We start from the raw sequence: 17,918 nt of genomic DNA, 5'->3' as shown, positions 1-17,918 counted from the left end.
ATTTATTTATTTATTTATTTATTTATTTATTTATTTATTTTTTGTCTTTTTGTCTTTTTTCATGTCCGGCAACGGATCGCAACCCTCAGTGTTGCGCCCGTACCGGACCGGGACCGGCAACGGGATCGCAACCCTCGGTGCTGCCCCCGCTCCTCGCTCAGCCAGTGAGCCGCCGGTCTGCACGTGGGATCCGAACCCTCAGCGGGAGCGCCGCCGCGCTTCCCAAGCGGCGCACTGTAGCAGTGCGCCACCGGGCCGGCCCTTTTATTTATTTTTCTAAGACATAAATTTTTAATGACATAAATTATTAACCACATAGAAATTCTTAAGAGTATCTTTTTCCAGTGCCGTGAGTTGAGTCAGCAATTTCCTTTGAAATTACTTAAGTTTTTGCCAAAAGACACAAAAATGCGGGAGCGCCGCCGCGCTTTCCAAGCGGCGCACTGTAGCAGTGCGCCACCGGGCCGGCCCTTTTATTTATTTTTCTAAGACATAAATTTTTAATGACATAAATTATTAACCACGTAGAAATTCTTAAGAGTATCTTTTTCCAGTGCCGTGAGTTGAGTCAGCAATTTCCTTTGAAATTACTTAAGTTTTTGCCAAAAGACACAAAAAGTTTCTAAAGAGCAGAACTATGTTAATATATGAAATTGGGTGGTATTTTTAAGGAAGCCCGTATTTATCTAATATACCCTCAGCTTTTTAAACAAATATCTAATTTTTCTCTAATTGATTATTTATTATAAATGTAGATCTGGAAGTTGAAAGCAAGAAGGAACTTTTCTTTTTATTCTAATATAATTGTACATATCTGTGGGGTACACAGTTGAATATCAGTACCTGTGTGCAATATGTGATGCTCAAATCAAGACAGCAAGAAGGAACTTAGATGCTGGATTAAATAGATTTCAGAAGGCCCATATTAATGATCTCTAGAGAGGAATTTGATATTTTTCATGTTAGTATGTAAAATTTTGACGACTGCAGCATCTAAGCTAGTAGTGGAGTGAATTTTTGGCATGTTTTTTTCTGAGAATACATCTTCTCACAGAGAGTTTCTGGTGGTATGGTGGATAATATTTTTGCACTTAGTGTCTTGGGGTACAGTGCTGTGCCTGATACAGAAAAGGCAATTAACATCTTTGAGGGTGTTTGGGTGTGTGCATGAGATTATATTAACAGGTAAACCTCTGAACTGAAGGTTAACCTTGTGGGAAAATTTGGAGATAAAGTGATATAAGTAATTATAGCAAAGGCTGAAGAACAGAGATATCCATTGTGACAACGACAGGATAGCATTCTGATGTTAAAATGTGCAGGTATTTATTAGTTATGGAATATAGTGGATATGAATGCATAATGATTTGATTTGTGCCCTGGAATTGGGATAGGATTTATGATTGGGAACATCTAAGAACTGTATGCAAGTATCTAGTTTGCCTGCAAATAACTTTCCACTTCCTTTATCATCTGTCTGCTTTAATGAGATACTTTGCTCTGCATACATATTAAAATTTAGGTGAAGTATCGTTTCTTTGTATATTTTAATGTAAGGATTAAGTGAGACCATAAACCAAAATAAGAAATTTCATTAAAATGTGTCATATCAAATTTCACTTTGAAAAATTAAGATCTAGAATGTATACTTAGTAGAAATAATGAAATTTATTTACCAATGATGAAAAGGAACACTGCCTTCCTTTTGGATAAGACAACATTTCCAACAACAATTAAGCTGTCATAATTCTGTGGTGACTTGAAAAAAATCTAATGCTACTTTGTGGCATAAACTATCTAATGTTCTTCTGTCTCATAAATAAACCTCGTGATTTAAGCCTACATTTGAAAAGTTTGACCTAAAGACTTACTTTCTGTAGTCATTTCTTCTTTAATTGCCTCATTGCAGTCTTTAATATTATAAATTACGGGACTGAACATTGCATTTTCAAGGTACTGACTATACCACTGCAAAGTATAAACAATCTAAAAGAGAGAGAAAATTCCCTCTAAATTAATTTTTTAAAGCATTATCCTCCAGCAAATGACCACTATGTATTCAGCCTTGGGCTGGGGCAGATAAGAAATTCTCAGAGTCTCATAACTGCCCAAGAAAAGTCTTGCCTTTGTTTTCCTTTGAGACTGGAGCCCAGGCAGGTGGTGAAGTAACTTAGGCCATAGCTTCTATTTCGCCAGTGCAGATGAAGATAAGCCAGAGCAGGTGACAGAGCTGGCCAGTACTGAGCAGAGCCAGTCTTTCCCCTCAGTTTTATGCCATCTCCCCTTTCACATGCTCGTTGTCTTCCTACCTTTTAGTCCCCTTCTGCAGTCAAATTAGGAAAAGACTAGGTGTGCTCAAGATATCCAGATTTATGTGATGGTTTAAGATGCAGATTTTGTTATTACATAACCATGAATTTGAATCTTAGCTCTATGAACTTGGAAGCATCGCTTGATCACTCTAAGCCTTAGCTTCTTTCTCTGTAATATTGTGACAATGATAATATCACCTTAAGGTCATAGGGTGAGAATATAAGTACATCCAAAGAATCTTGGGCGATAGCTGTCTTATAGTAAACCTTGGCTGTAGTTAGGCTTTCAGGAAAATGCAGTCATATTGATATGTTAAATCTCTGGGGCATTATCAGTTAAAGTCTTTAGTGTGAAATTATATAATAAAAAGATAAAAAAGGAATGTTATCTAATGGAAGGGGCAAGGAGTAGGGGAAGAATCTTTTGTCAGTCCTTACAAGTTACAATTGTAACAAGTTACAATTGAGCTTAATGATGCCTGTTTTAACCATGTTGGCCTTATTGAGCCAACTTCTGTATCCCTTTTGCTCTTACTTTCTTTTATGCTAGACCCTCTCCTTTAGTCTTTCTTTACAAGACTCATGAGTACCAAGGATCTAGAATCTATACTTCTTTCTCATGAACCATTTCAGACCTATCTCTGCAGGTGGTGTTGTTTGCAGGTAGTAATTCAGACCTGAAGGTTTCCAGTCAAACTGGCACAGGCTTTCCAACATAATCTAGCATCCAAGTAATCTCTGGGGGACTTCTGACTAAAAGTAAGGGTCAGAACAAATCCTGTGCATTGATAGTACCTCAGCAAGGGTTTATTGAGCAACTATTCTGTGGTTGCACCATGTAAGGTTAGGAGAAACCTCCCTGTCACCCTCTTAGGGGATTAATACGAAAGGGTTTATGGGATGGAATGCACAAACAGAACATAGATGGGGACCTTAGTCTGTCAGACATTGGGAAAGAAGGACTATAAACAAATCTCAAGTCTTGAGGAATAAGATCCAGACAGACTTTACACTTTTATAATGTGTGATGGCAATCTGCATTGTTCATGATTGAAGATACCAGAGAACTAAGAACTAACTAAAAACTAACAAGAAAAAAGTTTCAAATTCAAAAGAAAACAGGCTGATTAGTAATATTGCAACCTCCTTAACATTCATAGAGGACACTTTATAGACTTTTGAGAAATGCTGCATTCCTAAATATTCCTGTCTTTTATAACTCTTATACAAGAGTTGGGAATAAAAGACACATTGAGAGATGGTTATTGAGTGGTCCCTAAGCTCATTAACTAGCTAAATGATTAGCCCTATCACAAAAACTTCCCAGGTCTTGATTCCAATTTGTGTCTCAACAGAATTCAAATTATTACCTGTCATAAACCTTTTAAACCCACTCATGAATGCTTGAAATCAGCAATGTTAAATCTGTGAATGCTAGGCGTCTATTGTAATAATAAGAGACACTCATGTGAATAGCTTACCCATACACGTAATTATCATGGAGAACAGTAACAATTATGTGTCTCATTAAACAAGTGCCTAATTAATGTTGTTGTAAATTTTGCTTGATTGTAACATAATCATTATAGTTGCCCCTGCAGCATGGTCAGCATCACAACTATTAAAAAAATTGAAAGGGAAATTGAACTTTGGTTCATAGTTTTAATGATGTTTCATGAATTTTTTCAGAGAGGTACTTAATAGATAGGAATGTTATATTCTATATGCCTTGAAGAATCCATACTTTGTGAGTTATGTAAGGTAGCCAGTTCTTTATGTATTACTCCTTTAGTTGAGAATAATCATCTCTATCGATTAGAAACTCAGTCATTAGAACACAATTAAGCAATTGGATACTTTAGCAGAACATTTCCATCACCTGAAAGATTTCTTATATACACCCTTCACCACTGTTAACCACCACTCCCACCTCCATACACACCTCCTACCTCAGGCAACCACTAATGTGACTTCTATTGCAATATATTAGTGATGGCTTTTTAAAAGAATTTCACATGAATGGAATCACAGTGTGCACATTTGTGTCCAATTTCTTTTGCTCAGCATGATGTTTTTGAGATTCATCCATGTTATTATGTGAGTAAATTTTCTTTTATTGCTGGATAGTTTCCCATTTATGCTTATACCATATTTTCTTTTATTCATTCAATTGTTGAGGGCCATTTTGGCTTACAGTTTTGGGATATTGTGAATAAAAACCTTTGGTTTTCTTTTTTTATAATATCTTTGTCTGGTTTTGGTATCCAGATGATGCTAATCTCATAACAGGAGATAAAGAGTGTTTTCTTTCCCATTTGCTGAATTTAAGAGTAGTACTAGTCCTTCTTTAAATGTTTGATAGAATTTACTAGTGATTCCATCTGGGCCAGGAGTTTCTTTGTAGAAAGAATTTTAATTGTATCTTAAGACATTTGTCCATTTCATCTAGATTGTCAAAATTAATTGGCATCAAATTATTCTTAGCACCTTTTTTAATCCTTTTCATTTATGTGGTATCAGTAGTAATGCCACCTTATTCTTTTTGATATTGGTTTTGTGTTTTCTCTGTTTTTCTTGCTAGGTGTTTTCCAATTTTATTAATCTTTTCAAAGAACCAGTTTTAGGTTTTATTAATTCTCTCCAACATTTATCCATTGTTTATTGATTTTTCACTCCATTATTTCTTTCTACTTCCTGTGGATTTAATTTGCTCTTCCTTTTTCAGTCTCATAGAGAACAGCTTAAATCATTAATTTGAGAACTTTCTTCTTTTTTAATACAAGTATTTAAAGTATAAATTTTTCTTTAAGCACTTCTTTGTTTGGAATCCCACAACGTTTGGTATGTTCATTATCGTTCAACTGAAGTATTTTCTAGCTTCCCTTGTTATTTTTCTTTGGTCAGTGAGTTATTTAGAAGTATGTTGTTTATAAATATTTTGAAATTTTTCAAATGTTTTTGTTATTGATTGCTCAGTTCTTTTATGGGTAGAAAATATAACTGTAGGATTTCAATCCTTTTAAATATATCGAGACTTCTTCTATGACCCAGCATATGGTCTCTCTTACTGAATGTTCCATGTGCACCAGAGCAAATGTATATTCTGCTGTTACTAGATGTAGTATTCTATAAATGTCAATTAGGTCAAGTTGGTTGAATGTGTTATTCAAGTCTTCTAAATACATACTGATTTCCCTTATACGTTTCTATTATTTACTTAGGGGGAGGGTTATTTCTAACTATATTTGTGAATGTATCTATTTCTTCTTTCACTTCTCTCAGTTATTCATGTATTTTTGTAGCTCTCTTATTGGGTACATACACGTTTAGGATTGTTATGTCTTCTTGATAAACTGATCATTTTATCATTTATGAAAAATCCTCCTTTATCTCTGGTAATTTTCATTGTCCTGAAGTCATTTTGTCTGATGTTACTGTAGCCCCTCCAGTTTTTATACTTTTTTTTTAATGATTTGTGTTTTATGGAATGTGTTTTTCCATTCATTTGCTTTTAACCTATCTATATCTTTATATTTAAAATGTATTTCACATACATAAGAAGTGGTTAAGTATTGCTTTTTTACCCAGTTGGAAAGTACTTGCCTTTATATTGCTATATTTAGTTGCTGTATTTAGTTCATTCTTAGTTAATTTATATATTAATATGTCCGGGCTTAAGTTCACAGTCTTATTATTTGTTTTCTCTTTGTCTCCTTGGTTCTTCCTTTTCTCCGCTTTTTCTGTCTTCTTTTAAATTAGCTGAGTAATTCAGTATTGTTTTATTTTCTCTATAGAATTATTAGCTATAACTCTTTGTTTTTACTGTTTTAGTAATTTGTCTAGAGTTTAGCATATGCATTTTTAACTTATCATGTCTACTTTTTTTTTTTTTTCCTTCCTTTTTGTCTTTTTTACTGACCAGCAACGGGATCGCAACCCTTGGGGTTGCGCCCACACCGCGCTCAGCCAGTGAGCGGGAACCGGTCTCCACATGGGATCCAAACCCTCGGTGGGAGAGCCGCTGCACTCCGGAGCAGCGCACTCTCCAGTGCGAGTGAGCGGGAACCGGTCTCCACATGGGATCCAAACCCTCGGTGGGAGCGCCGCTGCACTCCGGAGCAGCGCACTCTCCAGTGCACCACCGGGCCTGCCCCACGTCTACTTTAATATAACATTGTGCTACTTCATATACAGTGTACAAACTTAAATATATACTTCATTTTCCTCCCTTCCTTCCTTATTATATTCTTATACAGTTTATTTCTCCATATGTTATACACCTGACAACACATTTTTATTATTTTTGTTTTAAAGTATAATGTATCTTTTTTAAAAAATTGATAAAGTTATGTTTGGAGTCAAGTTTTCTTCAACCTAAAGAACTTTCCTATAACATTTCTTATGGTACAGACCTACTGACAGAAAAATCTCCTAGCTCTTGTTTGTCCAAAAATTTATTTCACCTTCATTTTTGAATATTTTGGGGGGTTATAGAATTCTAGTTTGTCTTTTTTTTCATTTAGCACTTCAAAGTTGTAGTTATATTGTCTTCTGTCCTTTACTTTTTTCTAATGAGAGTCATGATCATTCTTATCTTTATTTCTCTGTATGTATCGTATCTTGTTTTTTCCTCTGGCTACATCTTTGATTTTCTCTTTTGTTGGACTTTAGAAATTATTTTGAAATGTGGAGTGCTTTTCTTTATATTTACCTTTCTCAAAATTTATTGAGCTTCTTTGAACTATACTTTATATTTTTCATCTCTGCATTGTCTACTCTGCTGTTAAGGCTATCCAGTTACATTTTTTCATTTCAGATATTACATTTTTTTCAGCTCTAGGAGTTTTCTTTAGTGGTTTTTCATAGTTGTCAATTCTCATATTATGTTCATGTTTTCCTTTATAGCCTTAAAAATATTTATAAGTTATTTTAAAGTTCTTGTCTGCTAATTCCACTAAATCTGTCATTTCTGGTTAGTTTCTATTGACTTATTTTTTTCCTGCATTTTTTTCATAGTCAGGAAATTTTAATTGGATGCTGGACGTGGTGAATGTTGTCAATCACTTAAATTTGCTGTCATTCCTTAATAAGAATTAAGTTATTTTCTGGCTATCAGTTAATTTACTTTAAGATCAACTTAACCTTTCAGAAGCTTGTTGTTAAGGTTTGTTAGGGTGGTTCTAAAATATCCTGTCCTCTAAAGCTACTTTAGCCTTACTGCTAAGGCATGACTCTGGATCTCTACTAAATGTCCCACATGTTTAGTGAGGATTTGGTACTTTGGCTAGGTGGAACTTAAGTGTTACCCAACTCTAACCAAACTCTGGTCGTTACAAAGATAATAGCTCCCTAGTAATTTTTCTTTCTCCATTAGTTGTTCTTTGTCTACTCTGTGCATGCCCAGCCTAGTATTAAGCCAAAGAAATCCCTATGCATGTTTCTGGAGCTTTTTCCATGTGTGTCTCCCTCCTCTTCAGTATGCTGTCTCACAGATTCCAGCTACCTTAACTTACCTGGATGCTAAACTCTGACTCCTCAGCTCAGCAAAACCAAATGCTCTTCTTGAATTTTCCTCTCCTCATACCAGTGGAAAAGTCAGGACTATCAGAATTCAGAATATTACCTTACATATGTATGTGCGTGTATGTGCATGTATGCACACATGTGTGTGTCTTCCCATTTTCTGGGATCCCAGCCCTATGCAACACAGTTGGCCAGTGTCTGAAAACTATTGTTTCATATGTTTCATCCAGTTTTCTAGTAGTTTATGACAGGAGGGCTAGTTTGATGTTAGTTCTCCATCATGACTAGAAGCAGAAGTAAAAATGTATCACTTGTCAGTATAATAAGTAAGGGGCATTTGGGCAAGATATGTCGATAGAATGAAACTTATGTCTAAAATGCCTGTGGAGATGTAATCAGAAGAAAGACAGAATGCCATCAGATGCAGAGCATCGTGTAGAGAATAGACTAGAGGAAGAAGAATGCAGGTCACAGAGCAAGGACTCAGCTCAGAGAAAATAATTGAGGTTTGTTTGGTTTGTTTTTTAACCCCAGTAATTCCAGAAGCCTCTCTGTTTAGACTCCAATGGAAATTAATTTCAAAATGAATCCTGAGTATTAACCTGAAACCCTGATGAAATAGAGATAAAAAGAAACACGATTTCCCTGGTCAACAGTGGAATTGGGAGAATAACAAGCAGAAATAGAAGTGAACTAAAAAGGAAAGAGTAATATAAAATGTATTATCCAAGGTTCAGAGTTTCTTGTTAGGTCTAAGAGGACAGTGTATAGTAATTTGTTTCACTTTTCTAAGAGACCAGATAAGATTTCAGATAGAATCAAAATAATTAAGTAGTATATTCATTATTCATGCATTCTTTATATAATCTGTACTCTTTCCCTAAAAAGTAGTGAGTGCACATTAAAATATTTAGTTATGTCTGGTATGCTGTAAATGGCAGTGGAAAGTTATCTAAGGATGTAACAGGGAATCTTAACAAATGCTTGAATTGAGAAGGTGCCTGTGGAGGACAGACCAGTTACACACTAGGTGTGAGGTTGTAGGGTGCTTAGTATATCTTCGCTTACAGCCTTAGGAACTGAAGGAAAATGGATGATCCTTCAGCAGGAAGGTAATGAGCTTGTGGTATCTTGTTAAGCTGAGATTTTGAGAGGTAAGTTAAGGACCTTTGAGAATTTAGAAAGTTGAAATTTTAAAAGATATTGTCTTTTCATCTCTCCTTTAAGCTAGGAGAAGCTTGAATATGTACGTCAGGAGGAAGGAATCAATGGCAAGAAAAATAGGAGAGCTGTAGAAGTAGAAGTTCTTGTAGGTGTGGGAATAATTTGCAGAAGTGGAAAGAAAATGGTGATGAGTGGAAGCAATAGTATAAGTCATCTTTGCGAACACCTAGGTCCCTCAAGATAGCGCAAGCAGAATGAAGAAGATGGTAATTCAGGTGCCAAAGTCCTCAATCGGAAGACTATTGTGACCATGACATACGGTGGTTAGAAGGAGTTCTGCTTTCCCGAGGCTTCAGAAAATCCTGAAAAAGGCAGATGTCAGTTAGGCCTAGCAGTTGGAGGGAACATGTTAGGCAAAAGTTTGAGAAGGTGGGAGAGTGTGTTTTAAAAAAGAACAATATTTAGGGTTTATAAATCACAGTGAAAGAATTGAGGTAAAAGGGAATTATGGTTCTGAGAAGGGAAGTACAGAGCTTTGGGGGGTTGAAATTAAGAAAGAAGATAGAAAATCAAAGGGACTTAAATTTGGCAGCAGGGACAACAGTTGCAAATGGAACTCTAGTTTGAAGTTTTCCACTGCCAAAGCAAGCAGATTGTCGAGAATGATTGTAGGCCTTGTGACAACAGCAGCTTGAGATCTTAGTTCTGTCATCACTAAGAATAAACCTTAACAATTCTGAAAACAGTTGCAAATGGAACTCTAGTTTGAAGTTTTCCACTGCCAAAGCAAGCAGATTGTCGAGAGTGATTGTAGGCCTTGTGACAACAGCAGCTTGAGATCTTAGTTCTGTCATCACTAAGAATAAACCTTAACAATTCTGAAAGCTCTGCTTATGGGATTTTAAAATATCTATATGGGAACAGGGTAAAATGTAATACTATGTAATATATTACTAAATGTAATATTAAAGAGGGAAGGCTCTGGTTTATTTGTTGGGTCAGAGAGAGTAAAATGTTTACTAGCATAACAAATAATAAAGCCTGAAAAACTAGTGTTTTTAGCACCTTGGAACCCAGGAATGAAAGTCTGTATGACTTTCGTAAATCAGAAAAGTGAATACGGATTACAGTTCAATAGAAATTGCTGCAACATAGTATATGTAAGCAGGTGTGTTAGTTTATTTCTGTTGCTTACAACAAAATAAATGGAACTAGGTAATTTATAATGAAAATAACATGTACTGCTTACAGTTTTGGAGGCTGGGGTGTCCAAAGTCCAGAGAACATATGGTGAGAGTTTACTTCGGTGGTGGCTTTACAGCAATGTAGGAGTCTCACATGGGAGAAAATGGCCAAGCAGAGAGAGATAGCTTCTCATGCACTCTCCTTTTAAAGCCCTCAGAACCACGCCCATGACCACCATTTTTAATCCATTTTTAATCTATGACATTGTCTTACAATCTAATCACCTCTTCAAGGCCCCACTTTTCAATTACTGTAATAGGATTTCCCACCCTCAACAGTTATAGTGGGGATTAAGCCCTCAATTGAGGTTGAGAGGGCATCCAATCTACAGCAGCAGAGAAATCAAAATATATATTATAGACTTAGGCCCAAGGCTTTCTAGGAAAAGATACAAGAATAATAGAGAAATATGTGCTATGTATTCATCAGTTAAGGTATTATAGTTTTATTCAGTATGTATATATTAAGTGCCAAACATATGTAAGGCATTATGTTAGACACTCTCATATACTGTGGTCATTAATTTTTTTTTTTTTTAAACACCAAATACTGGGGAGAATGTGGAATTTTCATTCATTTCTGGTAGGAATGCAAAATGGTATAGGCACTTTGGAAGACTGGCAGTTTCTTACAAAAGTAAGCATACTCTTACCATAAGATCCAACAATCATGCTCTTTGCTGGTCCAAACACAACCTGCACACAGATGTTTATAGCAGCCCTATTCATGATTGCCAAAACTTGGAAGCAACCAGGATGTCCTTCAATAGGTGAATGAATAAACAGACTGTGGTACATCCATACAGTGGAATATTATTCACCACTAAAAAGAAATGAGCTGTCAAGCCATGAAAAGACATGAAAGAAACTTAAAAGCATATTACTAAGTGAAAGAAGCCCATCTGAAAGGCTGCATACTGAATGATTCCAACTATATGACATTCTGGAAAAGGCAAAACTATGGTGGCAGTAAGAAGATCATTGGTTGCCAGGGGTTGAGTGGGTAGGGAGGGATGAATAAGTGGATTACACAGGGGATCTTTAAGAGCAGTAAAACTGTATGATACTACGACGATGGATCCACGTCATTATACATTTGTTAAAACCCGTATAAGGTACAACTGCAAGAGTGAACTCTAATGTGAACTATGGACTTTTGTGCTGATGTGTGTGAAGGTTCATCAGTTGTAACAAATGTACCACTGTGGTCCATGATGTTGAATAATGGGATAGTTATGTGGAGGGTGGTATATGGGAACTCTTTTTACTTTCTACTCTACTTTTCTATGAACCTGAAGCTGCACTAAAAAATAAAGTTTATTAATTAAAAAGAAAAATCAGTATATGTAACATTTTCAGTGGATTATGAAAAAAGAGAAAGAGAATGCATACTCATTTGCGGTTAGATTAAATCAAGTTTCTTATGTATTGAGCCATTGATACAAAAGCTTCTCAGAGGTTGGACGGCCACACAATGCAGAAACAGATGCATAATGCTTTCCATCACCCCTGGCCCCTAATGCAGGGCTTCCCTAGAGTGTGTGGCATCCTTATCTATATAAACTATTTGATTAACTATTGTATTACAAAACTATTGTATTACAAAAGTCATAGGCTTATGTGAGGTATAGCAACTAAATGATGAAGAGTTAGAATATGGGATAGAGAAGAGAAACTTAGTCACTCACCTACTCTCTAGTCATTGCACAGGAAGGTTGTTTGTACTATCCAGGCATCATTTTTTCTTGTTCAGGTCTAGGAACTCTCTCTTCATGTGCTTTATTGTCAAATGTACCACTTCTGGCTCATTTTTTATCTCCTACCTTGAGAAAAATATTAGCAATGTTATTATTACCTGTAAAGCCATGGCTCTTTGAAATCCATTTGTACTGAAACAAAATTGACATTTTTTTGCCTCTGCAGTTCCCTAATACTATAAATTTAATACTGGTTATATCATTACTCATGATGTTGCATCATTAGCTTCCAGGGACTTAAACGTTGTTACTATGTTGTGTTGAAGATGACCAAATGCATTTCTTACCCAGAGTTTTCAGGAAATTGTGAATGATAATTTATTTTCTGGTCATGCTAAATTTACCATTTGGAATTTTATAAGCATTAACATAGAACAGCACATCTTCCAGCCAAATCTTCCCTGAACTCTTGAGGTCATGATCACGGTGTTCCTAAGAACGTGCTCTTTCCATGTTGGCTGTACCCCTGCTTTCCCCACATTGCCACCAGTGGAGAGGAGCAAGCAACGGCCATGTTCATGGGCACCTTTTTGTTATTGCTATCAGAGGCTGTTGTGTGCAATATTTCTTTTCTAATTTCTTTTCACTTTTCTGCATGATTGGACTAAGGAACAGAAAAGACCACTAGAAATCTTTGGTTGCCCTCTATTTAGTAGATACTGTATATTCCTTCCAGAAGCTGAGGCTGCTTAGAACATCACTCAAGTTGCTTTTCCTTTCTACAGAAGTGTCAGACTTAGAAATTAAACTACACCATTAGACATGTGGGACTACTGAAGAAAACAGCCGACGGTGACATGTCTTTGTCAGAGGTTCCTTGTTGCTGATAAAAGAGGTAGTGGGTTATAAAGGCTTTTACTGACTTCTTCTAAAAATCAACACAAATATGTTTACATTTTATAATTGTAACACGGGATACTTGAAGTAGGAGAAATGAGTTTGTTAGAGATCTTCAAAAAGAATGGATTAACTCTTTACTGGTTTAGAAAATACACGCCTGCTCTCTCTAAGGAGAAGTGTCTTCCTTGTCAAATTAGATACAGCAGTGAGTGATATAGAGTCATTTCTCAATCATCTGTATTAATAGAAGAGGAATAATCTAAAACAGCAAAGAAATAAAAGAGGATGCTAATTTTAACTTAAGGTATTTTTTTCCAAGGCTATTTTCCTTGAACCACAACCAGCTACATAATTTTTGAGGCTCAGTGCAAAATGAAAATATAGGGCCTCTTGTTCAAAAATTAAGAATGTCAAGATGGGGATATTAGGTACCTAGATTGGGGTTGGATGAAAGGCTTGTTCTCATTGAGATGTGGCCTCCAGGCACCTGCCAGATGTGCCATGCTGTTGGCGGGGCATGCACTCCTGACCCTGGCCTTCCCTGAGCCAGCACTAAAGCCCCTGCCTAGGTAGACAGCAGCAGCAGTTGCTGGATGGAGGGCAGGGGAGGGGAAGGCCAGGTGGGACCTGGGGCACTAGAATAGGGAAATGGTGGCCAAGAACCAGTTGAAACAAACAACAGGAGGCAGGATGCCCATGAGCTGATACTACAAGTCCCTGAAGCATGCTCCTTTGTCCCTATAATAGACTCCTTACAAAATACAAATTCACAGTAAAATAAGGCATTTTAAGTGGCTACTACTGAACATTAAACGCCAAGGGTCCTGTGTGACTGGTCACACATCTGTGACGTTGGCCCGGTCTTGGATTTTACAAGTGTGTTCTATTAATGTCAACTGGTCATGTGGAAAGCACACTAGAACTATGGTGAATATAACAGGGGGAACAAATTTGTTACATAATTTATAATGTAGATAACACTGATATAGGAAATCAAGAATTGATGATAGTTTAGATTCCAGTAAATTCATTAATTAACTATTGACATCTTCCTGTTGTGTAACCCATAGGGTATGGTGATAGACGAGGATGGCTGTCTTAGTCTGTTCATATTGCTGTAACAAAAAAACTGGGTAGCTTTTAAACAACAGAAATTTATTTCTAACAGTTCTGGAGTCTGGGAAGTCCAAGATCAAGGCACAGTCAGATTCAGTGTCTGGTGAGGGCCTTCCTCCTGAAAGATGGCCATCTTCTCACTGTAACCTCACATGGCAGAAGGGGACAACTCTGTTGTCTTCAGTTTCCTGCAAGGGCACTAATCGCCTTTTAGAGGGCTCCACCCTCATGACCTAATCACCTTCGAAAGGCCCCCCACCTTCTAGTACTAGCACATTGGGCATTAGGTTTCAGCATTTGAATTTTGGAGGGACACAAACAGACCATTAGCAATGGCCAAAAAAATTTCACTAGTTATTGGAGTCGAAAGATACAGACATTAGAGACATAAGACAGATCATGATGTGTGCTACAATAGAGGTATAAACAAGAACAATAGGAGAACTTGGAGTAAAGAGATGAACTTTGAAAGGGAATGTGGAAAATCCATGCAGAAAAAGGCTGGCTTTAGTGAGCCATGATGGATGGGTGGTATTTTAATTGCCAGACATTAAGGGGGCAAACCTTCCCAACGAAAGGGATAGTATGAGCGAAGTGTGTTGAGAGAGGTGCCTTTACACCGGGACATTCAGGCATTCTTTTATTGTATTCATTGAACATCTATTTTCCAGGCACTGAGCTAGAAACAGGGAAATAAGAATATGGGATCTGGAATTAGAAAAAAACAAATTTGAATCACAGTCTATCACCTACCAGCTGTGTGACTGGAGACACCTTATTTAACCACTCCGAGCCTCAGTTTTAGTCATCTGTAAAATAAATATATAGGTTTTGTGGAATTATTTATAAGGATTAGATGAAATAATGGTTGTAAATTACTCCAACCAGCACTCTCAGTCTAGTAAAGGAGACAAGCAAGCGAACAATAACTGTGATGGTAAATGCTATGAGGACATAGGAGAGAGAGTGGCACTCTCTGCCTGAGGGTGTCTCACAAGGCTTCACAAAAGAGGTGCCATCTGAAGTGGGGCTGAAGGGTAAATATGTGATTTTAAGCCAAAGGGAAGCAGGGAAAGATTCTTCTTAGGGTGAGGTTTGAAAATGATGAATCCCCTTTATAATCTTTGTGGGATAAGGGTGGGGGTAGGGATGGGGGAGTAGAAGCAGGGAGAGAAGGATGACCATATGTACGTCTGTAGATAAAGACCCCCCAAACCAATTTCACCTGGTTCAAAATATCAGCCTCTTCCACTGAGAGAAGCAGGAGACCTTCCAAGCTGAGCTCTTCCTCAAGTAAGATGTAAACAAGTTTACAAGAGCTTCTACAGCAGAAGTTCTCTATATTTTCTTCTTTCCAGAAGAAGTCAGGAACCAGTAGAGAGAGACATACCCTCCAGAAATATACTTGTTGTTCTAATCCTCATGTGGAACATTTTGCTTAGTTGGTAGACATTTTAAAAGACAGGATTGGCTCTTTTAAAAATAGGAGTCTTCATGATATTGGTGTATATGTTTTGTCATTTTCCTGGTGCTTTAAAGTGCATGTCTTTTTTGTGTCTTTTTCCAGACGGAACACTTGCCTTTGCAGACTCAGTTCAAAGAAAGAGAGGTTGGCAGTCTTCAGCACTCTGTAAGTAACACAGTCACAGTCATGTTGTAGGTATCAGCGCAGGTAGAGCAGGTGGCTTAACATGCTTGTCAGAACATCATTTGATATTCATAAAAGTTCATTTTATTCATTTCTCCCCTATTGGAGTGTCTGTACTATGATTTAGTAAAGTTCTTGAGCTTGCTTACTCTTAGACGTAATCTGAGAATTACATCTAAATAATCTTGGAAGTAATCGTGTTTTATGAAACCAATAGTAGTCAGAGACACCACAGAGCATTATGGGGGATTCATTTTATAGTACGTGTCAGCTGTGGCCCAAGGTGAATCCAGAAAGAAAGGTCAAGATGAGAATATTTTTGGCAGTGTTTCTTATTCTCAGTTTTGTCAGGCATATGGTCCAATGCCAGTTCATTTTGCTGTGTCCTTTCCCTAATTCCCTATGCTGAATCTTAAAATTTCTTTTGTTTGATGTAATTATCTGTATATCTCACATATTCGCAGTTTTGTCAGGCATATGGTCCAATGCCAGTTCATTTTGCTGTGTCCTTTCCCTAATTCCCCATGCTGAATCTTAAAATTTCTTTTGTTTGATGTAATTATCTGTATATCTCACATATTCATTGAGAGTCTGAGCCTTGCTTAAGAGACTTCTGAAGTTCACATCCTTGTTCTCCAGTTTACTTTAACTGATACTGACTCCAAATTTCAAAACCTGAAAGTGATCATAGTTCCTATTAGTCACAATTTTGTATTTGGGAGCTGCCACTATTCTTTTTCAGGTGTTAAAAGCAACAAATGACTGGAAAATGATAAGTTGCTGAACTTTACCTTGCCATTTAATAGCTTGTGGGGTAATGAATCAGGCACATAGACTATAATGAATTCTGTTCTTGCCTGTTTTTACCAACGCTCTAGAAAAATGCAAACAGCTGCTCTGCTAATGTAAGCAATGTTTGAATTTTTAGAATGGACCAAATAGCAGGAGATTTGACTGTGAAGATGAGAATCCAGTGGGGGAAGATGGGATTCAGCAGATGTACCCCCTTTACAATCAGATGTGCTACCAAGACCAAAGCCCTGGCAAACATCATCAAAACAACAACCCTGAGAGAGTCTACATCAACCCACGAGAACATTATGTGTGATTTTTCCTTTTCCAATAGGTATTCTAACAAATGTTTATTCTTAGATTGGGGAGAGAAACTGAGGCCAATAGTTATTTTATTCTCTCCTGTATTAAACAATCCCAGTCTAAATGTATTGGAAGTCTTAATGAATGACTTGGAGCCAATAGCGAATTTCTTACCTTCATTAAGGGTTTCTTAACCACCGGCTGTGTTTGTGAACTGGACTATAGCTTTGTGTGTTTCTCTGATGATGGTGTTTAGCTACTAACATTTAGCCTACAATGACATGTTCATTTAAAAGTACAGCATCTGCCTGTGATGACTGCAGTTATTCTCCAGAAAGAAAAACCCCTGCTGGTACTGTTAACTTCGTTGGATCTCAGGCAGGCCAGCCTGTTCATCAGTAATTCAAACAGGCAGAAAAAGAGTTCAAGATCCATTTCACAAATTATTTAGTTGGGATTTGGATTTCCCTGACATGCTTAATACAATTATAATACCTGTGTACAAACAGAGACCTGAGGAAAGAGGCAAAATTTGTTCTTTATCCAAAAAAACAACAAAAGGCAGTTTAAACCTTTCAAGCTTACTGATTGCTTTTAAACCCTGTGTTATTGTAATATGTTTCTTCCTGATCACCAAGGTCCTGAGGGATACATATTTCTTGCTGTTATCTGCCTACTCTTTACCAGCAGTGTGCAACAAACCTTCTCTTGCTCTGCCGTCGTTCCCCCAAGTCCTCTTCTTTACCAGCCAGACTAGCCTGTTTCCCACTTATTAAATTCTAAAAACCCTAAGTGATGTCCCTTGTCCCTTTTTTCTCTAGTATTATATGTGACGAGCTCTGTTTTCACTTCAGAAATTTCTTTCAAACTTATTCCATCCACACAGGCTTTAGCTACCCTTCTGTATTCTTCAGACTACTTACCATCCATGGTTGACCTACCTCAGAAAAGCCTGCTGGAAAATCACCATTTAATAACTCCTGCTTTAAAAGCCAAGGGAAAATTTTGAAAACTTAAAAAAAAAACACTTCAGTATGGCACGTGTGCTAAATCCACATGTCCTTTATAATTCCTCCCTTATTTTACCTTGTCATCAAAATAAAGAGATGCTAAAAAGCAAATAATATAGTTACATATCTTTTTTTTTTTTTTTTTTTTTTTTTCTTTTTTTTTTTGTCTTTTTTCGTGTCCGGCAACGGATCGCAACCCTCAGTGGCGC

General features: G+C 36.9%; 1 protein-coding gene across 1 annotated transcript in view; it reads left to right on the top strand.

The window, feature by feature from the left end:
* The window catches only part of PVRL3 (poliovirus receptor-related 3), a 124,537-nt gene extending 107,735 nt beyond the window's left edge, over positions 1-16,802 (top strand). The window contains exons 8-9 of the mRNA XM_008573632.1: positions 15,524-15,586; positions 16,533-16,802. Coding sequence (XP_008571854.1) covers positions 15,524-15,586; positions 16,533-16,712 — 243 coding nt within the window. The 3' untranslated portion in view covers positions 16,713-16,802. The remainder of the gene's footprint in view (positions 1-15,523; positions 15,587-16,532) is intronic.
* Positions 16,803-17,918: the final 1,116 nt, after the last annotated feature.

Source organism: Galeopterus variegatus, unplaced genomic scaffold (genome assembly GCF_000696425.1).
Source record: "Galeopterus variegatus unplaced genomic scaffold, G_variegatus-3.0.2 Scaffold945, whole genome shotgun sequence".
Classification (NCBI taxonomy): domain Eukaryota; kingdom Metazoa; phylum Chordata; class Mammalia; order Dermoptera; family Cynocephalidae; genus Galeopterus; species Galeopterus variegatus.
This window is presented reverse-complemented; position numbering and strand designations above follow the sequence as displayed.